The 26,102-nt window shown below is 40.1% G+C and overlaps 1 protein-coding gene across 1 annotated transcript in view; it reads left to right on the top strand.

The window, feature by feature from the left end:
• ubr5 (ubiquitin protein ligase E3 component n-recognin 5) overlaps window positions 1-26,102 on the top strand; it is a 133,009-nt gene that overhangs the window by 29,913 nt on the left and 76,994 nt on the right. Inside the window, 4 exon segments of the mRNA XM_061673734.1 lie at window positions 7,545-7,756; window positions 14,905-15,021; window positions 25,101-25,211; window positions 25,327-25,481. Of these exon segments, the coding sequence (XP_061529718.1) occupies window positions 7,545-7,756; window positions 14,905-15,021; window positions 25,101-25,211; window positions 25,327-25,481 (595 nt within the window).

Genomic DNA, 26,102 nt, shown 5'->3' with positions numbered 1-26,102 from the left:
AAGCCACACACCTGTCTATATAAGAACTTACAGCTCACAGTGCAATGCAGAGCCAATGAGAATCATGAGATCAAGGGAACTGCCTGGAGAGCTCAGAGACAGAATTGTGGCAAGGCACAGATCTGGCCAAGGTTACAAAGAAAGGTTCTGACTTAAACCCAATTGAGCAACTCTGGAAACACCTGAAAATGGCTGCCCACCAACGTTCACCATCCAACCTGACAGAACTGGTGAGGATCTGCAAGGAGGAATGGCAGATGATCCCCAAATCCAGGTGTGAAAAACCATCATCCCAAAAAGACTCATGGCTGTATTAGCTCAAAAGGGTGCTTCTACGAAATACTGAGCAAAGGGTCTGAATGCGTATGGCTGTGTGTTTCTCTTTTTTAATAAATCTGCAAACATTTCAACAATAGTTTTTTTTTCTGTCAATATGGGGTGCTGTATGTACATTAATGTGGAAAAAATTAACTTAAATGATTTTAGCAAATTTCTGCAATATAAAAGAGTGAAAAATGTAAGGGGGTCTGAATACTTTCCGTACCCACTAGGTACAGCGGCTGAAATATGTATTTAACAGTGAGTCAGACCTCACTTACCCCAGGCTCAGCTGCTCCTTAGAACCAAGGGAGTCCTGACCAGCTCTCAGTTTAAAGGGTTTAAGCTCCCCGTTGTTCCTGTGTATTACACAGTAAACCGTAACCGGCGACGGGAGCTTGCTTAAGCCGGTGTCGAGAGAGATTCGCCAAGGTTCTCACACCCACTTATGAAGTGCCAGCCCCGCTCATGTTAGGCTTTACTTTTACAGAGTAACCTTAGTGGATGTCAGGTAAAACTCTAACCGCGCTCCTTGAAAGCGGCTCTCTCTCATATGGTCTAAGGCACTTGTAATTGACCTAGGTAGAATTAGACAGTCATGATACGACAGCCAGGACCTGTTGTTTAAAATTATAGACAAAATAACCTTTAAAAATAGAGAGAGAATAATCAATGGCTGTGTTGACAATGTTATTAGGTCTGCTAACATTGATAACGTTACATTTATTACTCTTAAAATAAAAGGGACATTTTTCTCTGCTCAGAAAAAGGTAATTTAATGAACAGAATTTTGCAAGGGCAAGGCTTCAATTAATAAAATTCACAAAAAAGAACTCTGTGAAACATCTACTCACTTACAAATGAGAGAGTGTTCCCCCCCCTGCCCTTTGAGATGAAAACCAAACCAGTCCAAAAACCATTTTTCTCACTAAATGTATTTCAAAAGGTGCTACTGACATGGAAATTTCACCGGATGTTGGGAACAACCCAATTAATCCATCGATAGAAAGAAAGAAACACAAATAAGCTCAGAAATTAATTTGTTTAATAATGTGAAATGACACGGGAAAAATATTGAACACGTCCACTGGTATTTACTTAATACTTTGTACAAAAGCCTTTGTTTGCAATGACAGCTTCAAGATGCCTCCTGTATGGACAAACTAGTCGAATGCATTGCGCTGGTGTGATTTTGGCCCATTTCCTCCACACAAGCAGTCTTCAAGTCTTGGTTCCGTGGGCTTCTTTTATTACCTTGAGTTTCAGTTCTTTCCATGTATTTTCGATTGGATTCAAGACAGGTGATTGGCTGGGCCATTCTAGCAGCTTTATTTTTGTCCCCTTTGAAACCAATTGAGAGTTTCCTTGGCAGTGCGTTTTGGGTCAGTATCCTGCTGAAATGTCCACCCTCGTTTCATTTTCATCGTCCTCGTAGATGCCAGCAGATTTTTGTCAAGAATGTCTCTGTACATTTGCCCATTCATCCTTCCTTCAAGAATGTGAAGTTTACCACTCCCATTTGCTGAAAAGCAGCCCCACACCATCATGTTCCCACATCCAAACCTCACTGTTGGTATAGTGTTTTTAGGGTGATGTGCTTTTTTTTTTTTCTCCTTTTAGTTAAATTTTGCTCTCATCAGACCAGACTATTCTCCCAGTATTTAACTGGCTTGTCCAAATGTTGTTCAAGAAACTTTAAACGAGCTTTGACATGCTTTTTTTTTTTTTCTTCTTCCCCCCCCCACCAATGGGGTCTTGCATGGTGAACGTGCATACAGGTCATGGGGCCAGACTGCATTGCTCACTGTTTTCCTTGTGACAACAGTACCTGCTAATTCCAGGTCTTTTTGAAGCTCTCCACAGGTGGTCCTTGACTCTTGGACAACTCTTCTGATTATTCTTTGCACTCCTCTCTTCTGATTATTCTTTGCACCCCTCTCGAACGAGGCAAATTTATGATGGTATGATTGGCTTTACAGTTGCGTATTATGAACTTCACTGGTGGTACGGTGTTTTTAGGGTTATGTGCAATGCCATTTCTCCTCCAAACAAATTTATGATGGTATGATTTGCGTTGCACTTACGTATTAGGAATTTCACTGTTGGTAAGGTTTTTTTCGGGTGATGTGCAGTGCCGTTTTTCCTCTAAACGTGGTGGTTCTTGGCTCTTGGACAACTCTTCTGATTATTCTTTGCACTCCTCTGTCAGAAAAATTGCAAGGAGCACCCGATCGAGGAACATTTATAATGGTATGATTGGCTTTCCACTTATGTATTATGGCCCCCACCATGGAACATTCAGAAGCTTAGATACGCGCCCTGTAACCAATGCCATCGTTATTTTTTGCCACAATTAGTTTGCAATGGTCTTGAGACAGCTCTTTGCTCTTACCCATCATGAGATGTCTTGACTCACACTTTGGCAATGGGACCTTTTTTTTCCAATTAGGACTGAACCAGCTGATATTCATTTGCAGTGACAAGGGGCAGGATTGCTATTTGATTATTTATTGATTGATCATTGATAGATTTCAGGTGCTGTCTTGGCTTTCCATGTCTTTTTGCACCTCCCATTCATGATAAATACTTTTTTCTTGTCATTTTGCATTATTACACACACCTTAATTTCTGAGCTTATTTGTTCTATTTTCTTTATGTATTGAATACTTCATTGTCAATAGCACCTTTTGGAAATATATTTAGTGAGGAAAAATGGTGACGTGCTACATACTTATTTCAGCCGCTTGTACGTGGTGGCCATTCCACTGGCCAGACACACCGGAGTACTAGTGTATGTGACATGCATTTGTTTTGGGTATTTACGCACAGGTATTTTGGTAATAGCATGTCCTATCTTTAAGAAGCAGTCAATTATGTTGCAGCAGGCAAACATAATTCTTTCAACCATTAAAACATGCACTCGCACAAATGCAAAAAGATGAAAATGTTAATCGCACAAGCTGGGAAAAAAAAGGTCTCATATGTGACCAATTTGGTCGCAGTCTCCCGCCCTGCCTGGCATTGTTAGTTGTCAGTTATAATTACAAGTACACCTCCATAAATTTGAATAGTGTCAAAAGCTTAATTTAGTTCGGTGAAAGCGCGAAATATATATTTCTTTGTTTGTACAACATAATTTTGATGATTATTGCTTACAGCAAACGAAAACCCCAAATGAATGAATCTATTTATAATGAATGAGTACTGAAATAAGCTTACTTTAAAAAAAAAAAAAATGTTTAGACACTAATTTATTGAGCTGTACCTGTACATTTGGTCACAATAACTTCCAATCCTCCACAGCTTCTGTCAGACCTTTGGTTAAATGATCAACACCATGACTGCCGAGGAGGCGTGTCTGAAGAGCATTGCTTTTCATCTTACATTCTGCAGTAATATAGTGCCGTAATTAAGTCAAGTAGCTCTCGACGTCCAGCCGTTCGAGGTCAGAGCAGCAACGATGTTCGCAAAGTGGTTATCACGGGTCTCAAGTGTCCATGCAGCATGTAATGAAACCCAGCATTGTACATAAGTTAGAAAAGGGTCGCATGTCAACCAATAAAAGTAGCAATAGCGCGGTCAATTTCTTCGGCCCTCTTTGACTCATCAGAATCAGAATCATCTTTATTTGCCAAGTATGTCCAAAACACACAAGGAATTTGTCTCCGGTAGTTGGAGCCGCTCTAGTACAACAGAGCTGTCCAAGTCACTTTGTAGGATGCGTGCTGCTTTTTTTTCCGTCTAGCACTTATTTTCTCATTGGGGTGATGTCGGCGTAAATGTGATGTCATGTTTGTTTTATTTCCACCGACGTAGTTAAGCATTATGTGAAACTTGAGACATACCGTTATACTATTGTCTACGACACGCTTGCCATCTGGGACATATTTAACACTAAAACCAAAGTAGTTCCAAATGTCAGATTTGAAGGATGGTGGAGGATTTGCCATTTCAGGACGGTCTATGGTACTAGCCATGTTGCAACGGCGTGTTAGCTTCGATCTCAGCAGCTTGGAGTGCATTCGGAAATATCCTCCGGCGCTACTCTGCTACACTCGGGACCGCGTACTCTGAAAGTAGAGTTAGGGCGTCAGGGAGACTTTCGGAACGCACCCTTCCTTGGTCAAAATGAAAGCGAGAGCATCAGCATAGTGGATCTGCGCTCAACAAAGGCGCAACGCGGAGTAGTATAGCAAAGCTCCTCATTGTCAGAGGTTTCTAGAGCAAATTTGATTTGAGTATAGTTTTCTTACAAAAAACATCTACATAACATATCCCATAATGACAAAGTAAAAACATGTTTTCAGACATTTGTGTAAATTTATTTAAAAAAAATTAAACATTCAAACATAAATGGGTACATAAGTATTCAGCCCCTTTGCTATGACACTCAAACTTAAGCTAAGGTGCATCTGATTTCCACTGATCATCATTGACATTCTTCTCCAACTTGGAGTCCACCTGTGGTAAATTAAGTTGATTGAACTTCATTTGGAACGGCACACACCTGTGACACACACCTATCTCTATAAGGTCTCATAGTTGGCAGTGCATATCAGAACAGAAACCAAGCAATGAAGTCTAAGGAATTGTCTGCAGACTGCCGAGACTGGATTGTGTCAAGGCACAAATCAGGGGAAGGATACAAAAGAATTTCAGTAGCATTGAAGGTCCCGAAAAGCACTGTGGTCTAGATTAGTCGGAAAAGGAAGAAGTTTGGAACCAGCGGGATCCTTCCTCGATCTGGCCGTCCGACCGAGCTGAGTAACCGGAGAAGAAGGACCTTGGTCAGAGAGGTGAACAAGAACCCTATCTATGGTCACTAAGGCGGCGCTCCAGTGTTCCCTTGTGGAGATAGAACCATTCAGAAGGCCAATCATTGTTAACGCACTCCACCAATCAGGCCATTAGAGTGGCCAGACTGAAGCCACTTCTCGCCTGATTGGATTTTGCCAAAAGGCACCTTAAGGATTCTCATACCTGCAGAAACAAAATGATCTGATCTGATGAAACCAAAATAGATTGTTTTGGGCCTGAATTGCAAGTGTCATATCTGGAGAAGAAGAGGCACTAGTCATCACGTGGCTAACACAATCCCTCCTGTGAGGCATGGTGGTGGCAGCATCATGCTTTGGGGCTGTTTTTCTACTACAGGAACTGCACGACTAGCCCGCATAGAGGGAAAGATGACAGCTGCCAAATATAGAGAAATTCTTTGAGAATGTGCTCTGGAACTCAGACTAGGGCGTCGATTCACCTTCCAACACGAGAATGACCCAAAGCACTCAGCCAAGATAACAAAAGAGTGGCTTCTGGAGCAGCCTGTGAATGTCCTAGAGTGGCCCAGCCAGAGCCCTGACTTGAATCCAATCGAACATCTCTGGAAATACCTAGAAATGGCTGTCCACCAATGCTGCCCATCCAGTCCTGTCTGACCTTGAGAGGATCTGCACAGAAGAACGGGAGAAAATGACCCAAAGCAGGTGTTCTAAGCTCGTAAAGACATAACCAAGAGTTGAGGCTGTGATTGCTGCCAAAGGTGCTTTAACAAAATATTAGGCTAAGGGTGTTAATACTCATGTACCCATTATGTTTAAATGTTTACATTTTCAATAAATTTGCACAACTGTCTGAAAATGTTTTTACCTTGTCATTATGGAATATTTTATGCAGCTTTTTTTTTTAATAGAAAAGTGTACTCCAATCAACTTTAGAACAAGTCTAGCAGAAAAATGGAAAAAGTGTAGGTGTGTGAATAATTTCTTGTGGCACTGTATATATAGGTGTGTGTGTGTGTGTATAGGGTCCACACGCACAAAGAATTATAAAAAAAAATAATAAAAAAACAGGAATGGGTTTTTAACATATTTAGAAACTATATGAAATATAATGTAAACTGAAGCAGGTTACAGAAATTACAGATCAAAATGCAGGATGATTAATATTTTCATGGAATCGTATGGTGCATTTATACATATTTTTATTTTATTAGTTTACGTGTTAGGCTGTAATGACAGTCCATGCAGCTACGTAGTTGGTGGTATAAAGTCAAAGTCACGTGGGTGACTGCCCGTCTACAAACGACACTATTGATTTATGACCAAACTTGCATGTCCTAAAATAATTCAAACTTGTTAAACTTCTATTTGAAGTCGTTTGAATGCATCACACTTGCCGTCTGATGTTCTCTCAACTCTTTGATGACTCTGTTCAGTGATGGGCTTTGCAGACTTATTGAGAAGTAAAAGTTGCTCTCAGGGCGCTCGGTCAGTGTCTTCCTGTTCATGAGCGTGGTGCAATGGGCCAATAGAATCAAGGCAGACCGTGTCTGTGTGTGTCGCGCGCGTGCACGCGCACACACACACACACACACACACACACACACACACACACAAGGAGTGTGTCTCTTTCAGAGACTTGTACGCGCACTAAAAAAAACCAAAAAGTTACATTGTGTAGTATAAAATGAAGCAATTACTGTTCCATTTGGCAAGCTCTTACCAAAGTACCTTTGTATTATTTTGTCACTTTGTGACATTTAAAATATAAAAAAATAATAAAACCAATCTTTTTTCACCCAATCTTAATCACCTGAAAATCACGTGATAGTCGATTTTCGATCACTTGGTCGGATCGGGACATCCCTGTTAAATATATATTCTAAAAAATATATTATCTAATTTTGATTTTGTGTTTTGCCTACCCCTAATGCAAAACTAATATAGGCTTGAGCTGAATTATTTTTTTTTTTAAATGACCTGAGCTTAATTATCTTCCCTTCAGCCTATTCTTCTGGGTTTGTAATCTGAATGTTTGGTGATAAAAGCTATACATGGTTGGTGTTATATGGTGCATGGCTGTAGTACAAAATATGAGCTCTCTGAGAAAGGCCCGCTATGCCCACCTATTTTAACAAGACATTTTCTAGGCTATCAAGACTATCCTTTAAAAAAAAAAAAAAAAGGAAAAAAACTGCCAAGTCTACTCTCATCCAATAGCATGGTTTCTCAGTTAATACACGTTCTCATCTACTGGCATATTAATATAAGAGTGTGCACCTATCAGTGTTAAGACTTCCACCCAATATTCAGCAGTGCAATTTTTATTTGCAATACAGTGATTCTAAAGAATCTTATATAATTCTCTATATTTAAAACTATGTTGACGGGTCTTTCCCAGAGAGTGGCTTACTTCTATCCCACTGGTGTGACCTTATTGCATACCAGTTCTCCTTCTTCCCTTAGAGCGCGACTCAGAGCTATTACGAGAGCGCGAGTCTGTGTTGAGATTACGTGAACGCCGGTGGCTGGACGGGGCCTCGTTCGATACAGAGCGAGGATCCACCAGCCGAGATGGGGAACCATGCTTGGACAAGAAGAACATCCCAGTTCAGAGCCCTGTGTCCCTTGGAGAGGAGCTTCAGTGGTGGCCAGACAAGGTAGGAGGAGCACACACAGCTAGGTGCGCTGGACCTGTAACATGAGCATTAGAGCAAGTCCACACAGAAACGAAAATTTGGCTTTTTTGAAAAATAATCTGTCAAGATGGAGTCTGTCAGGAAATATTCCTGTCCACACAAAAACACTTGAGCTGTGCGGTTAAACGATATGCAGTCCTGCTCTCCATTATTGGCACTACGTGAAGTTTAAGTACTAAATGTGTAATATCTCCTGGAGAAAATGAATCAAGTGAAACATTTTTCTATCGAGAACTTAACGTTTGATACAAAAGAAAAAGTTTTATGGACAGGTGAGACAAAAATAGAGCCTTTTAGCAATGCACACAAACAGTATGTTTACTGTCGGCACAGTGTAGCCTTTAAGCCAAAGAACATCCCCCCCCAATGATCAAGCATGGTGGAGGATCCATAATTCTATGGGGCTGGCATCTGTTAGTGGAGGCCTTGATTGTATCACAGGTATCATCAAATCAGATTTATCAAAAGAGATTTTGAGCGAAATGTCTTACCCAGTGTAAGAACACTTGTTTAATGCGAAGATCATGGGTCCTCCAGCAAGACAAAGACCCAAAGTGCACATCCAAAAGCACATAGGAATGGTTGAAAAGGAAACAATTGACTGCTTTAAAATGGGCAGCACTGAGTCCTAATCTCAATCCAATGAAATGAAAATGAAATATGCCACTGGAGAAAATAAATGTGCAAATGTTCAAGAGCTTGAACAAATTTCAAAGGAAGAGTGGGAGAAAAGTGAGAACTGCAAAAGCTTTGGAGGCTGTCATTGATGCCAAAGGGTGTACAACCAAATAATGAAGAGTGCCAATATTGCTGCACATGCTTTTTTCAGTTTTTCTTTTTCTTTAAAATTATTATATCTAAGTTAAAAAAAAAAAAAAAAACTATTTTCATGGTTAAATTACTTTGGACTTCCAGTTAAAAGATCCTGATGATAGAAGTTTGGTAAATTGCCATTTATTTCTGATGATATTATACATGCAAAAAGATGAAGGGGTGCCAATAGTGGTGAGCAGGACTGAATTAGGGGTGGAAAGGTTCACTATATCCACGGTCCAGTTCTTATCCCTGGTTTTGTGGTTTTCAGTTTGGTTCGCTACACGTTGATTCTTAGGAAAATCAATGATGTCTTGTTAAAACAGAAAGTATATCTTCAGAGCATTACTATTTCTGTATATATATATATATTTATTTTATTTATTATTAACCAGGAATGTATATTTGTTGTCTATACCAGCGGTATGTAGTGACAAGCAGAAATCAATTACATGTTCTTCCATTGGATGACAAAAGGTACAATATACATCTGTAGCCACCTGTTGTCATTCATATAACATAAGTCATGGCTTCCTTCAAATAGTTATATCATCTTTGTGTTCCAGTAAACAAGCCTAAATTTTACAGTACCCGATAAGTACATTTGACTAAATTGAGACAAAATCATTATTTTAGCATTTATGGGAGTTTATTTGATTACTGGCTTTTTTCTGTCCTTGATGTAAAATTTAAAGAAAAAATATATTTAAATAGATTTTTTCAATAACCAGCAGTGGGCGTGCCAAATTACAAGTGTCTAAAATTTCATGTTATTAGTATATTTTGAAAATTTTTTTAAGCGATTTTATGGTGGTATTTTACAGTTTTCACCCAGTCCCTAGCACAGGGTTTGGATATATGAAGCTCTATCTTTCTACTAAAAAATGCTAAAACGGTGTAACTTTTACCATAAATTCCTTAACATATAATAGAATTAATGATTTCTCATCATATATACAAAACATTTCAAATTCTGTCTTTTATTTTTACTAAAGTAGGTCTGTCCCTTAAAGTTGCTGTCGTTACCGCCACATTGACCATTTTCAGATCAATAAATATCGGCAGCCATATTGCGGAAAGACACGTTTCATGTTGATGCGCGCGAGAGAAGGTTTCCCTGCATGCCAAACAAAGAGATGAGTTGACTCAGAGGCTTTGTACATGCCTGTACTGTACGGGTACTCAAACAAGGTGTGTGATTGGTTCCCGGCGTGACATCAACCAATGAGACCACGAGTGGATTTATCCCGTCTGCTGATTGGCTGCGCATCATCGCAGCCTCACCCAGCATCTTCACTTGTCGTGTCTCGCCAGTCTCGTCCACGTTGTTTTGTTCGCAATAGCTTTTTTTGTTTAAGCCATATTTTTTTTATTAGTTAAGCAAGCCCTTACAATGCCACAGAACCGCTGTGCACCTGCAAAAGCTTCCTCCAGGGCGCTTCCAGGAGTAAGAAGATGACCATCAGCAAAAAAATGAAACTTTTAGATTTGATCAAAGAGGGCAGAAGTTATGCATCTGTGGAACGCCATAATGGCGTGAATGAATCTACAGCGCAGTAAATAAAGAAAGAGAAAGAGGAAGCAAACATCTGCAAAACTGCTTCAATTACGAAGCAAAATGTAATTGTGAAAATGGAAGCTGCATTGGCATTGTGGATTGCTGATTGCAGGGAAAAGAGTGACTTTGCACACTGATATCAGGACAAAGGCCAAACCTCCGCCACCAACACAAGCCTCTTCGCCTCTCTCAGAAGGCAATGTTGATGAATGTTAATTACTGTATAAGGTTTTATAATTAAAGATTTAAGTAAATGTGTACTGTTGTAATCTTTGTCTCAAATATGTACAGTATAAATACGGTTTACATATTTTAAACATTCTGGTAGCCACGTACACATCCACGAAAATTCCTGGGGGGGGGGAGCAAATCCTACTTCGCGGGTTTTTCACCTTTCGCGGGGGGGTTCTGGTCCCCATTAACCGCGAAAAACGAGGGAACACTGTATTTGGACTCGAACAGATTCTGACGCACAGAAAGATGACAAGGTAAGGTAGGTATATATAGTTTTGGTGACATTTTGTTTTTGGAAAAAACGAAAATCAAAAGTACCTGAAAAGAAACACCCTCATGTTTTGTGACATTTTTGTTTGGTGGTTTACAGTAAGGTTTTTCTAATGTAAATTAGGTGCCCAGGTTGGAAAAACACAGATCTAATCATTACCTCCTAAATAAAAACTCGTTATCGTTTGACTAAATTGATAGCAAATCCTTTTAGCATTTGTTTTGTGACATTTTTTCCTCCTAAATAAAAGCTCAAGTTATTAAATTTCTTAAATGATGCACATAGACTGACGTTTAATAATTCATATCCAATAGGCGTGGATGAGTGATTGTGTATTATCATCTACCTGATTATAATTATACGTGAATGAGCTCAGCTTATGCATAAAGTTCACTCCATGAACATCTCTTCTTTCATGTGACATGGACACGATTGAGCTCATCTTTTTGGCTCTAAACACCACCACAGTAGATATTAATTGAAATGAGCAAGATGTGCTTTAACTGCAGACTTTTAGCTTTAATTTGAGGGCTTTTACATCTAACCATATAAGCGGTGTAGGAATTATAACAGTTTGTGTATATCTACCACTTATATGCCTACTACTTTTTGAGAGGGCTGCTGAGCTGCACTGCATGATAGCATCGCGTTACCTCGGGTTGCTGAAGTAGGTCTGACGCATATTTCTCGATACCAAATTAGGACTCAAAAACGTATATACCTTTGCAGGTTCGTTTCAGCACTATTAATTTTCTAGGCAATATGCTCAAACCGATTTTTCCTACCTTACAATGCTGTCCTGGAGCCAAAGAAATGCTAAAAACAAATGTCTTTGGGTTGAATTTAAAGGTGTTGGGAAATGTAGTTTTCCATGGAAGATCGACACATTGACAGCCACACAAACGGGCATCGTTACTACGTTACGCAGAATTCAACACCAGCTCAAGGCAGTCGAAAGACTGTATAGGGTGTGTTTGAAAATATCCTCCAAGTGTGCTCTGCTACAGTCCGAACTGTTCAGAAACACAGAACACTCTTGGAATGCGCACTCTTGGAGTTGAGTGAGGGCGTCAGATTGAATTTCCGATTGCACTTTATAAACACCGCCACAACCACGTGCGTTGGCTTGCATTAGCGCTTCCACACTGTGTCGCCACATCAGTAAATGAGGAGAAGAAAAAAAGAGTTGGCGTGCCTACGAACCGAACGGGATACATGCCGACAGTTGAACCGAACGGTTTGGGCGGTTTAAAAAAAAAAAAGGGTTCTACCCCTACAATATATTGCGGTGCGTTACGAAGACCTCAACCATACCATATAAATCTTAATAGTTTAAATCTAGGGGTGCACATGCAGTGATATGAAAGTGTTTCGACCCTTCCTGATTTTTACTTGTTTTTTTTTTGCATTTTTGTCACACTTAAATGTTTCCTGTCATCAAACAAATTAACTATTAATCAAAGACAGCACAAGTAAACACAAAATATTTTTTTTAAATGGTGTATATATATATATATATAAAAATTTCACTCTTTTATATTGCAGCAATTTGCTGAAATCATTTGTTAATTTTTTCCACATTAATGTACACACAGCACCCCATATTGACAGAAAAAAAACAGAATTGTTGACATTTTTGCAGATTTATTCAAGAAAAACTGAAATATCACACAGCCATAAGTATTCAGACCCTTTGCTGTGACAAATTTAACTCTGGTGCTGTCCATTAATTCTGATCATCCTTGAGATGGTTCTACACCTTCATTGGAGTCAAGCTGTTTGATTATACTAATTGGACTTGATTAGGAAAGCCACACACCTCTCTATATAAGACCTTACAGCTCACAGTGCAATGCAGAGCCAATGAGAATCATGAGATCAAAGGAACTGCCTGGAGAGCTCAGAGACAGAATTGTGGCAAGGCACAGATCTGGCCAAGGTTACAAAAAAAAAATCTGCTGCTCTTAAGGTTCCTAAGAGTACAGTGTCTAAAATAACCCTTAAATGGAAGACGTTTGGGACGACCAGAACCCTTCCTAGAGCTGGCCGTCTGGCCAAACTGAGCAGTCGGGGGAGAAGAGACTTGGGGAGAGAGGTAAAGAAGAACCTAAAGATCACTGTGGCTGAGCTCCAGAGATGCAGTTGAAAGATTTTTCTAAACAAAATACCTGAAGGACTCCAATATGGTGAGAAATAAGCTTCTCTGGTCTGATGAGACCAAGATAGAACTTTCTGGCCTTAATTCTAAGCGGTATGTGTGGAGAAAAGCAGCCACTGCTCATCACCTGTCTAATACAGTCCCAACAGTGAAGCATGGTGGTGGTTTTTCAGCTGCAGGGACAGGATGACTGGTTGCAATCGAATGAAAGCTGAATGCGACCAAGTACAGGCATATCCTGGACGAAAACCTTCTCCAGAGTGCTCAGGACCTCAGACTGGGCCGAAGGTTCACCTTCCAACAAGACAATGACCCTAAGCACACAGCTAAAATAACGGAGTGGCTTCAGAACTACTCTGTGACTGTTCTTGAATGGCCCAGCCAGAGCCCTGACTTAAACCCAATTGAGCATCTCTGGAGAGACTTGAAAATGTCTGTCCACCAACGTTCACCATACAACCTGACAGAACTGCAGAGGATCCGCGAGGAGTAATGGCAGAGGATCCCCAAATCCAGGCTTGAAAAACCTGTTGCATCATTTCCAAAAAGACTCATGGCTGTATTAGCTCAAAAGATGGGGTAAACCCTGAACTGGTCGCCAGCCAATCGCAGGGCACATATAAATAAACAACCATTCGCACCTACAGGCAATTTAGAATCTTCAATCAACCTGCCACGCATGTTTTTGGGATGTGGGAGGAAACCGGAGTACCCGGAGAAAACCCACGCAGGCATGGGGAGAACATGCAAACTCCACACAGGCGGGGCGTGGATTTGAAGCCCGGTCCTCAGAACTGTGAGGCAGATGTGCTAACCAGTCGTGTCCCGGTTTTTAAATAAATCTGCAATAATTTCAACAATTCCGTTTTGTTTTTGTGTCAATATGGGGTGCTGTGTCTAGATTTGGGGGGGGGGGGGGGGGGGGGAATAGCTTAAATGACTAGCAAATGGCTGAAATATAACTGAGGGAACATTTTAAGGGGATCTGAATACTTTCCGTACCCACTGTATGGTGGCGGTATTGTAATCTCATTCAGCATTTAGAAGACCTGCTGTAATAAATTGAACCATAAAAAAAAAAATAAAAAATCCAGCCATCTGTTTGTGACCTATAGCGGACTTTGATTCTGCAGCAGGACGATAATCCAAAACACCCCAATAAATCCACCTCTGAATGGCTGAAGAAAAACAAAATGAAGACTTTGGAGAGTGGCCTTGTCAAAGTCCTGACCTGTATCCTATTGAGATGCTGTGGCATGACCTTAAAAAGGCGGTTCATGGTCGAGAACACTCCAATATGGCTGAATTATAACAAAATCATTGCAAGTTATCGCAAACGCTTGATTGCAGTTGTTGCTGCTACGGGTGGCCCAACTAGTTATTAGGTTTAGGTTATTTAACGTGTTGTGGAGAATTCTTTTTAGTGTTGGGTAAATATGCCCTTTTTGGGGAATGTTTTTGTGTGATATCACCTATCAGAAAACTGTTCCAAAAACTCCCTCAAATTAGAGTAAAACTGTATATAATACCTATGATTTCTCAACATATCTCTCCTTGACCCTTTTGTCTGCTGGTTAGAAAACTCCATCTCCGATTGGCTATGTTTCAGTTAAAAATATCCACGAATATGGTTGTATGAGCTGAAATTCCAATGGGTTTTCAAAGTCCATCCATCCATGTTCCGAATCGCAAGTCAACTCATCAAAATTACTGACGTTTCAAACGGCATTACTTTCTCTGAAAATGCAACATCAGTAATGCAAATGGAACATTATTCGTGAGAGAGCACGATGGGCACAAGGGAATTTTCTTTTGTAGTAATTTTTTCGTGAATTTATTTATGGAGGATTTTAGAGGCGTTTGAAGTCCTCGTTCAATGTTTTTTTTTTGTTTTTTTTTTAATTTTATTTTTTTTTTATTCCAAAAATAAAAAAGCCTCTAGTCACGTTGTTGGTATATGGAACAATGACAAGAGGGGGAAAATTAGTGTTAACGGGCCCGAAATGTGTGCATTCTTGTACAAATTGTATTTATGGCTTTTCAGCACATTGATGATCTCAAACTGTTCCCTTCAGGATGGTGTGAAGTTTGTCAGCATTGGGGCCATGTTCTCAGAGTTGGTGGCTGTCAGCTCCAAAGGAGAACTTTATCAGTGGAAATGGAGTGAACCGGAACCATACAGGAATGCCCAGGTAAACAATTGTATATTGTAAAAATATACACTATATACTCAGGCTGCTCAATAATGGAAAAAAAAATGACTATTTATTTTTATTTTTTTAACATAACAAATACATAACGTACTCATGATGTCTACCGTGATTTCTCCTGTATATATTGCAATGTGCAATCCCCCCCACCCCCAAAATCTTAAATTTTCAGTCGCTATACATAGGTAGAGGAAAAGTTATAAAATAAATAAATAAAATAAAAAAAAAATCCTTTATAATAAAATGAGATATACGGATATATAAATATCATTATAATGGTATGCAGTAAACCCTGGCTATATTGTGGTTCACTTATTGCGGATTCAGTGCATCACAGATTTTTTTTCCAAATCATATTTACATATGATAATTCGCCGCTGACCATATGATAGGACTTTACATATTTTTTTAATTGTCGTTGTAAAAGAAGCATTTTCTAACCTAAAACGAAGAAAAACAAATAAAAAAATCATTAACACATATTACAAGGAATAAAATACCTGTATAGTACACTACAAGAGCCCAGTTTTGGTTAGTGCTGAGTGTGTCTTTGAACGCATCGTTTCTCGGTCCCTGCGGGCGAGTCGAGTGAGTTTGTTGGCGGTGGACAACAATGCATATGAGATAATTAGGCTAACGTCTCGTCATGTATCATTGGAAGTAGTGGTGCTCTGATTAGACTTTACACCGATCTGATCGGCGTGATCAGTGTCGGACGATAATTAGTATTTTATGCTGGTCGTCTTTAATATCATAATTCGCCGATCTGATCAATGACGTCATTGATCGGCTCCGCAAAAGACATTTACTCTGCGTCGCCGCCGTGTATGAATCCAAAAGCTAGTTTATTTTTAGCCTTGTCACGTGTCCTGTGACGTAGTGCTGTAACTGTCTGACGGCCTATAAAGTTTTTTTCCCAATCTTGTTGGTGAAACAACATCCCGGCGGTGTGGCACTTTTTTGTGGACTCTGGACAACACCCGTCCATTTTGCCGGCCGGGACAGTGAGAAAGTTAGAGTTGCCATGTCATTGACAGTATTTGTTAAAGTAATTTAATTACAGTAATTTAGCACCCATTATTTCTGTCTTATGTAATGTTCTTTAAACTTTAAACTTATGACAGTGGCCAATCCTTGATTGCCCCCTAGAGGTCATTGTTTTACCTTTTTTCTAAAATGCTAGAGAATACTTTTGAAAATACTCAGTATACAGTACACAAGTATATACAGGAAATGAACACATTTAAACAGACACATTGCTCCATCTTGTTATCGTTTTTTTTTAAAGTCGCTGATCCGTGATCGGCCCCAAAAATCGTGATTGTGTAAAGCCTAGCTCTGATCGATTGGCCACCAGTCATGATCGCACAGTTAACTTGGAAAACGCGTGATCGGCACTTGTCTATCAATGCCTTTCATTGCTGATCACAAAAAAGGATCACCCGCGACTTGTAGTTTGCATCCTGCAGAGAATATATGTGCAGTGTAGCGCAAAGCTGGGCAATTGATTCAAATTTGAGCATCCTTTAAGATGTTTGTTGACACCCCAATTGGAGTTTACTGTAAAACTAAACACACAACAAAAATAATTACCCTAATTTTATATTGAAATACAAGACATCGTTTTAGAAATCGCAGCTTATGCTAACAGTTAATGGAAAACCCTATTGATGGGCTAGCTAATATTAGCATTTGATCACATGAGGGATTTATTTTCAAATATTGAATATTCACATAAACGCCGTAGTAACACAGACAGTTAATAGAACAATACTCACGGGCCTATATTCTTCCTAATTTGTGAAAAACAAGGTTGTCATAACGCGACTTTCTTCTTCTACTCTTTTTTTAATTACTTAATGTATTTATTTAGATAGCTAGCTAGCTTACAGTAAACGAGTAGCTCCATCCATGTACCACAACACACTGCCCCAAAGAGGCCAAGGAGGACACAGCAGGAAAAACAGCTAGTCATTGACTGTATAAAAAGTAAACTTTAGACCGAGCTGATCGGCTTCATCGGTATCGGCCGATAATTAGCATTTTTTGCTGATCGGCTTTGTCATAATTCGCCGATTGATAGGCTCCGCAAAAGACATTTACTCCGTGTCGCCGTTGTGTACAGTATACTTGAGTCCAAAAGCTAGTTTATTTTTTAGCCTTGTCACGTGTCTTTTGACGTATTACTGTAAATATCTGACAGCCAATAGTAATTAAAAAAAAAAAAAAAAACATGGCGGTGTGAGACAGACGGCCCGACCCGTAATGCCTGCATTAGACTACAAGACAAATTTGGTCTTTCCCCATTGCACTATGTTAGACTACTGCAATAAAATCTTCGCATCCCGTCTCTTACGATCACTATGCTTTATCTTTTCAACTCAAACGCGACCGGATACACTCGTTACCATGGCGATGACACTGGGGCACGTGTATTATAAAAACAAAATGGGGAAAAACGTGTGGTGGTGGTCACCGGTGCTCAGGAGATTACGTTCATTTAAGGATCGCTTGAGGTATGTTCACATACTTTTAATACGATACGGCTCGCGAGCAGGCAACAAAACGTTATCTAGCCTAGCAAGCTAGCACTAACAGTTGTACGTAAACATGCCGGCGTTATGTTGAATCATGCTCTAAAGGTTCGGTGTGTGTGAAGCAATTTAATCACAAAGTAATTCAATTACAGTAAGTTAGCACCCATTATTTCTGTCATGTAATGTTGGTTTGACCTGACTGATTAGAATACATGACCCGACTAGAGCAGTGATTTCCAACCTTTATGGAGCAAAGGCACACATTTTATAATAGGAAAATCTCACAGCACACCAACAAACAAAAATGTCACAAAAAGTAAATACACAGTAATTACTGTATGTACTTACTGCCATCTAAACGAAGAGCATTTATTTGTTCTGTCTGTCACAATGCCTCACTGGCTTAAATAGAGGAACAAAGATACATTATTTGAGTAATGAGTAATTTTTTGAGCAGTTAAGTAAAATTTGATAAATTCCCACGGCACACACGAAGATCGCTCATGGCACAATGTGCCATGGCACACTGGTTGGGAATCACTGGACTAGAGAATACTTTTGAGTATATACAGTAAATGAACAAGTCATTTAAATAAACACATTGCTCCATCTTGTGATTGAATTGGTTAGCGTTTTTTCAAACTCGCTGATTGGTGACGGGGCCCAAAAATCCAGATCGGGTAAAGCCAAATAAAAATACTTTTTTTTTTAATTATTATTATTTTTTTTTTTCTTGACTGTGACATTAAATCTGACTAGAGGACTCTGCACCTTTTTGCACAACTGTCAAAAACAAAGAACAAAAAAGCGTATTGTACCGGTATTACTAGATTAAAGCAACCATTTATTACTCAGTGACTGTTTTTCTCAATGTCTTTATGTCTCAAAAGTATTCTCTGTGAATTGACTGACTGTTATCGTATTGTGGCTCCAACTACCGGAGACAAATTCTTTGTGCATTTTTGACATGGCAAAATAAAGGTGATTCTGATTCTGACTAAACTTTTCATGTTTTAGGTCAATTAGGATTACAACAAAATATTTGTATTTGTTAAATACCAGAATTATTTGGTTTGCTTTGCATTACTATTTAGTTTTTTTTTTTTTTAAACATTTTACTTGTTACCGTTTTTCTGTTCTTCTTTTAAGTTATAAAGCATAGTTTTTGTAGTTATATAACTTCAAAGGTGTAAAATAAATGATCATGTTTATTAATCATGATTTCAGTATCAATCAAAATAATTGTGATTATTATTTTTTCCCATAATCACCCAGCCCTAGTGTAGTGTCCCCCTTCACAGTGCGCAGGCGTGCAGTACCTGCCAAGTAACCCCAAACAAACGTGTGGGATCATATAGCCAATACCACTCACCATAAATAAATTGAAAAATGTACAACTATTCCACATGAATGATATCAGCAGTGATCGGCAGATCTCACTCATGTTTGATTGGTATCAGAATCTGCAGCATAAAACCCTGATCGGAGCACCCTTAATTGGAAGATGTTACAATACTTTGTCAAACCCTACGATGCCGCCCAAACAAGATACCTGCTGGCTGGAAATTAGCGGCGGAATAAGATGGTAGCATCAGCAGCTATCTAGCAGTAAAGATGGAACTTCTCGACCTGTTGTGGGAAGGTCAGACAAGCAGAAGGTTTAAGCCCGTCTGTAGCAGGGTTATAATAGAGTTGGATTTTCCATTGTAGTTCGTTTATGTTTCGTTTGAATGAATTTTTGGAGCAGTTAGGTTTTTTTTCAAAAATTCTTCACTTTAGTTTTCATTAGTTTTTTTTTTTTTTTTTAATCTGTATTTAATCCCCTAAATAGTTGATGTGAATGCTAATAGATGTTATGTATGTTTATCTCCCCTCAGTATTTTGTTGTTGGGTGTTAACTATTTTTTAAGTATTCTGGAACCAGATGTGAATGTATCATCCCAACAGATGGCCTGTCTGGTTTTCAGTACATCATGCAATTCGTCTCATGTGTCAATGCCCACGTGAGAGGGGGTAACCCTGACCTTAAAGTTGCAGTCTCATAACTAAATTTGAGAGGGCGTCACAGACACACTATAGGAAACATTAATCAGGAGATGGGTGATCTCAACAAAGTTAATATAGCTGATTAGAATGAATTAGAGGTATAAATTAAATGAGAAATGCCACCATCATTTATTGCATTTGAATATATGAATGGATAGGATGTTTTTGGTGCGCATTGCACATAGGTGGAGACTTAAGACTTAGAAGTCCTTGCTTTCTGGAGTAACCATTGGGGTTGCGCACTATACTCGAGCATATTATACACAGCAAGTTACGGTATACATTTTTTTGGACAGTTTTTAATGGCTTTAGTAGAAAAACTATGCTCAACAGAGCACAAAAGTTATTTGTGCGAAGTGTACCTCTATTTAAAGGTAATACTGAGCAGCTAAGTGTCCATCCAGACCGGAAATAAAAATAATTTAATTGGCCTGTAATGCTGTAGTACGTATTGTCATTAGCATGTTCTTAACACTATTGTTTTTAATCAATCTGTAATTTTACGTGTTAAACCCAATCTGCATTCATCACTATATATTCATTACTATATTTGAGTGGATTAGTTTATACAGTGGGGCAAAAAAGTATTTAGTCAGCCGCCAATTGTGCAGGTTCTCCCACTTAAAAATATGAGAGAGGCCTATAATTTTCATAATAGGTATACCTCACCTATGAGAAAAAAAATTAGGGGGGAAAAAAATCCAGAAAATCACATTGTGTGGGTTGAAGAATTTAACAAATTATGGTGGAAAATATGTATTTGGTCACCTACAAACAAGCAAGATTTCTGGCTCTCACAGACCTGTAACACCTTTAAGAAACACATTTTTCAGAAAAATATTGCTCAGGTTCACAAACTACAGTGGGTCAAAAAGGTACTTAGTCACCCACGAATTGTGCAAGTTCTCCCACTTAAAAAGATGAGAGGCCTGTAATTTTCATCATAAGTATACCTCACCTATGGGAGACAAAATGTGTGTGTGTGTGGGGGGGGGGAATCCATAAAATCACAGTCTGATTTTTAAAGAATTTATAAGCAAATTACGGTGGAAAATAAGTATTGGGTCACCTCCAAACAAGCAAGATTTCTGGCTCTCACAGACCTGTAACTTAGGTAACTTCTTTAAGAGGCTCATCTGTCCTCCACTCGTTACCTGTATTAATGGCACCTGTTTAAACTCATCAGTATAAAAGACACCTGTGCACAACGTCAAGCAGTCACACGCCAAACTCCGCTATGGCCAAGACCAAAGAGCTGTCAAAGGACACCAGAAACAAAATTGTAGACCTGCACCAGGCTGGGAAGACTGAATCTGCAAATGGTAAGCAGGTTGGTTTGAAGAAATCAACTGTTACTTATTAGAAAATGGAAGACATACAAGACCACTGATAGTTTCCCTCGATCTGGGGCTCCACACAAGATCTCACCCCGTGGGGTCCAAATGATAACAAGAACGGTGAGCAAAAATCCCAGAATCACACGGGGGGGACCTAGTGAATGACCTGCAAAGAGCTGGGACCAAAGTAACAAAGGCTACCATCAGTAACACACTACACTGCCAGGGACTCAAATACTGCAGTATCAAACGTGTCCTTCTGCTTCAGCCATTACAAGTCCAGGTCCTTCTGAAGTTTGCTGGAGAGCATTTGGATGATCCAGAAGAGGATTGGGAGAATATCATATGGTCAAATGAAACAAAAATAGAACTATTTGGTAAAAACTCAACTTGTCTTGTTTGGAGGAGAAAGAATGCTGAGTTACATCCAAAGAACACCATACCTACTGTGAAGCATGAGGGTGGAACATCATGCTTTGGGGCTGTTTTTCTGCAAAGGGACCAAGGACGACTGATCCCTGTAAAGGAAAGAATGAAGGGGGCCATGTATCGTGAGATTTTGACTGAAAACCTCCTTCCATCAGCAAGGGCATTGAAGATGAAATGTGGCTGGGTCTTTCAGCATGACAATGATCCCAAACACACCGCCCGGGCAACGAAGGAATGGCTTCATAAGAAGCATTTCAAGGTCCTGGAGTGGCCTAGCCAGTCTCCAGATCTCAACCCCATAGAAAATCTTTGGAGGGAGTTGAAAGTCTGTGTTGACCAGCGACAACCTCAAAACATCACTGCTCTGGAGGAGGTCTGCATGGAGGAATGGGCCAAAATACTAGCAAGTGTGTGAAAACCTTGTAAAACACATTGCCAACCAAGGGTATATAACAAAGTATTGAGATGAACTTATTTGATTGATCAAAAACTTATTTCCCACCATAATTTGCTAATAAATTCTTTCTGCACCCTTGGGGCCCTGGCTGGCCGGGGGACAGCCTGAAAGGGTAACGTGGGTCCCACTTCCCATGGGCTCACCACCTGTGGGAGGGGCCATAGGGGTCAGGTTCAGTGTGAGCTGGGCGGTGGCCGAAGGCAGGGACCTTGGCGATCCGATCCCCGGCTACGGAAGCTGGCTATCGGGATGTGGAATGTCACCTCTCTGCCAGGGAAGGAGCCCGAGCTGGTGTATGAGGTCGAGAAGTTCCGACTAGATATAGTCGGGCTTGCCTCCACACACAGCTTGGACTCTGGTACCAGTCCTCTTGAGAGTGGTTGGACTCTCTTCCGCTCTGGAGTTGCCCACAGTGAGAGGCGGGTATACTTATTGCCCCCCCCGACTTGGCGCCTGTACGTTGGGGTTCACCCCAGTGGACGAGAGCAGAGTCTGGGGCCTCTGAGACGGGGTCTCTTATCTCTGGGATTTAGGTCACCGACGTGGTTAAAAAGCTCCTCTGTGCCAAGGCCCCGGGGGTGGATGAGATTCGCCCGGAGTTCCTAAAGGCTCTGGATATTGTGGGCTGTCGTGGTTTACACGCCTGTGCAACATCGCATGGAAAACAGGGACAGTGCCTGTGGAATGGCAAACTGGGGTGGTGGTCCCCCTTTTTAAGTGTGCACCGGGGGGGGGGTGTTCCAACTACAGGGGAATGAGACTCTTCAGCCTCCCTGGTAAGGTCTATTCAGGGGTGCTGCAGAGGAGGGTCCGGCGGGAAGTCAAATCTCAGATTCAGGAGCAGTGTTGTTTTCATCCTGGCCGTCGAACAGTTGACCACCTCTACACCCTCGGCAGGGTCTTCGAGGGTGCGTGGGAGTTCACCCAACCAGTCTACATGTGTTTTGTGGAACTTAAAAATGGGCTAATTCCTTTATTACATTATTTTTCAAGGTTATCTTAATATTTTGAATGAATAAAAATGATTATAAAATTATTTTAAGTTGTTTTGTCAGTTTTACTGATTGTATATTTTTGCCGTGGTTTTGTTTCAGTACCGGCATCAAAGCATTTTATATAAGTACAGTATCGAAGTCAGAATTTTGGTATCTGCATACCACTAGTGCAGTGCATGTTGGGTACCTGAGTTCTTTTGACCTCTTCATCGCAGGACCTTGACCAATTTCGCATGCGCACGTTGCGATGATGATGATCAAACAGTATATTGTACAGCCCTACTATATACAGTGGTGTTTGCCCCTTCCTGATTTATTTTTTGCATGTTTGTCATCCTTAAAGGTTTCCCATCATTGAACAAATATAAATATTCGTCAAAGACAACAAAAGTAAACACAAAATGCAGTTTTTATATGGTTTTTATTAATAAGGGAGGAAATAAAATCCAAATTTACATGGCCTTGTCTAGAAAAAGTGATTACCCCTGAAACCTAATAACTGGTTGGGCCATCTTTAGCAGCAACAACTGCAATCAACCATTTGCAATGAGTCAATGAGTCTTACAGCGATGTGGAGGAATTTTGGTCCACTCATCTTTGCAGAATTGTTGTAATTCAGCCACATTGGAGGTTTTTCGACCATGAGCCGACTTTTTAAGGTCATGCCACAGCATCCCAATCGGATTCAGGTCAGAACTTTGACTAGGACACTCCAAAGTCTTCATTTTGTTTTTCTTCTGCCGTTCAGAGGTGGAATTTCTGGTATGTTTTGGATTGTCGTCCTGCTGCAGAACCAGTTTGTTTTATGTTGAGGTCACGAACAGATGGCCGGACAAACCGAATTAACCTTTTTACACCCAAATTTGACCCAGCTCACTAGGCTTCGCTGAGAAGTCAGAAATTACTACACTCGTGCCTTGAAATATGAGTGATTCGTTTTTCGAGATATGAGCGGTCGTTCTGTCAAATTTTCTTGCTTTGATTTGCGAGCGGAAATTCAAGATAAGAGCACTCTATGCTGTAAGTGAACTCAACTTCGCAGGTAGCAGCAGTTCGGCAATTCTTAAAAAAAGAGGTTTCAAGCTGTTTATTGCCAATCCCCTATGAATGTAACTGTCAAATTTAACATAAAACAAAGAGAATTACATCTTATGCATTTAAAACAATCACATAACTTTGCCTTTAAGTCCAGGACAGATGTCGAGTGGAGGACAGATGAGCCTCTTAAAGAAGTTACCTAAGTTACAGGTCTGTCAGAGCCAGAAATCTTGCTGGTTTGTAGGTGACCAAATACTTATTTTCCACCATAATTTTCTAATAATGTTTTTAAAAATCATTGTGATTTTATGGATTTTCTTCCCCCTCCCATTTTGTCTCTCATAGGTAAGGTATACTTGTGATAAAAATGACAGGCCTCTCCTCTTTTTAAGTGGGAGAACTTGCACAATTCGTGGGTGATTAAATACCTTTTTGACCGACGGTAGTTTGTGAACCTTAGCAATATTTTTCTGAAAAATGTGTTTGTGAACCAAGGTTCCACCTAAATTGGTCTTTTTTTTCCTTTTTCTCCTCCACTTCACTCGACCGGTGGAGGATCTTGGTGTGTAAACCAAGGTTGTTCGTAAATAAAATGGTCTTGTCCACTGGGTTGTTCCTAAACAGGGGTTCCACTGTATTCTCTCTCCTCTGTGAGAACAATGACTATTACTGTAGCTTAGTAGGGGGACCTTCCCTGCCTTCCTTTTAATTGGGCTGCATCTACATCGAGGAGAGATCCGTGCTGCCCTGTATGTTATGGTATGTTACTCCCCGGAAACTTTAAATTCGGCATTGCCTGTGTACTGTCAAGACACATCAAAACGTTTGCTTCCAAATATGTGACGTAGGACATAGCAGGGGTGCAAAAGATAAACCACGATATATAGAGCGGTGGTTCACTTTATTGGCGAATTAACGATGATGGAATCATGAACAAATATTTGGGTAATTACCAGTGCTCTTAATTCAGAGCAGTTGAGGCATAAACCGTACATTGGGTGGGGGTATAATACAATTGTTAACCAATGTCTATATTGATACTAGCAGCGATCGGTGAAATGTTATACAGAAGTCATGTGACTCTGTGTTTGAGTTGTCACTGTACCCCCCCCCCCAAAATAAATATTCAGTCTTTTCTGTTGTGTGGTTTAGCCCCATTTACGCAGTGTGACTGAAGCATCATTGAGAGCTACTGTCTCACTATGGTCATTTGTTCCATCAGAATCCTTCCATTCATCATCCACGTGTGTCTTTCCTGGGTCTGGCCAACGAGAGGATCACCTTATTGTCAGCCAATAGTATAAGAGCCACTGTAGCAACAGAGACCAACAAGGTATATAGCTTTTTACCCTATGGACATGATGTGTGATTCAGGATGTACAATTACACACCAATCACAGTTGCACATGTGTATTTAATGAATCATTATTCATTTGTGTGTTATATAGGTGGCAACTTGGGTTGACGACACACTAAGCTCAGTAGCCGCTAAACTGGAGCACACTGCCCAAGCTTTCCCTGAACTTCAGGGGGAACGAATGGTGTCCCTCTACTGCTGTGCACTCTACACTTGTGCACAATTGGACAACAGCCTCTACTGGTGGTAAGAATACACTTACAATCAGATTAATAGTTTTTTTTTCTCTTTCAAATAGTATGATAGGCAGAGTCACATGTAGTGCTGGGCGATATGGGGAATATATATCGTGGGGGCGATAGAAAAAGGTAGAAATTGTAATTTCTCCATTTTTCAATTGACAAGCAAAGATTTACACAATGAATGCTGTAGGGCTGAAACAAGTCATTAATTTGAGCACCTTGATTTAAAAAAAATACTGAGGATGCCTCTGGGAACCATTTTTTTTAAATTTGTAAAGCTCAAAGAACGTGCACACGGGCTATTTTTAATGTGGCAGCGCATTTACGTGACCTCAGCAAAGGAAGAAAAAGATGGAAGCGGGGCACAATTTGATTGAAAGGAATTGGAGTGGTGGGTGAAAAGATGAAAAATGCAAGAAAAAAAAGACAGTAAATGGCAAAAGTGGAGTAGTGTTTGAGTAAAATGGAACGCGAGCGTGTAATCGTCGAAACACTGACCTTTATCTCCACCAAAGACGGCCAATATGTGAGCCGCCTTCGATCCGAGATAAGGTAACTCAAATCAGCGAGATTAACTTTATTGTACCTTACTAACACCACGTTAGCCCTGCGGAGCTACCCTCTC

The sequence above is a fragment of the Phycodurus eques genome, chromosome 4 (genome assembly GCF_024500275.1).
Source record: "Phycodurus eques isolate BA_2022a chromosome 4, UOR_Pequ_1.1, whole genome shotgun sequence".
Classification (NCBI taxonomy): Eukaryota; Metazoa; Chordata; class Actinopteri; order Syngnathiformes; family Syngnathidae; genus Phycodurus; species Phycodurus eques.
Note: the sequence above shows the minus strand (reverse complement) of the source record. Positions and strands in the feature narration are given on the sequence as shown.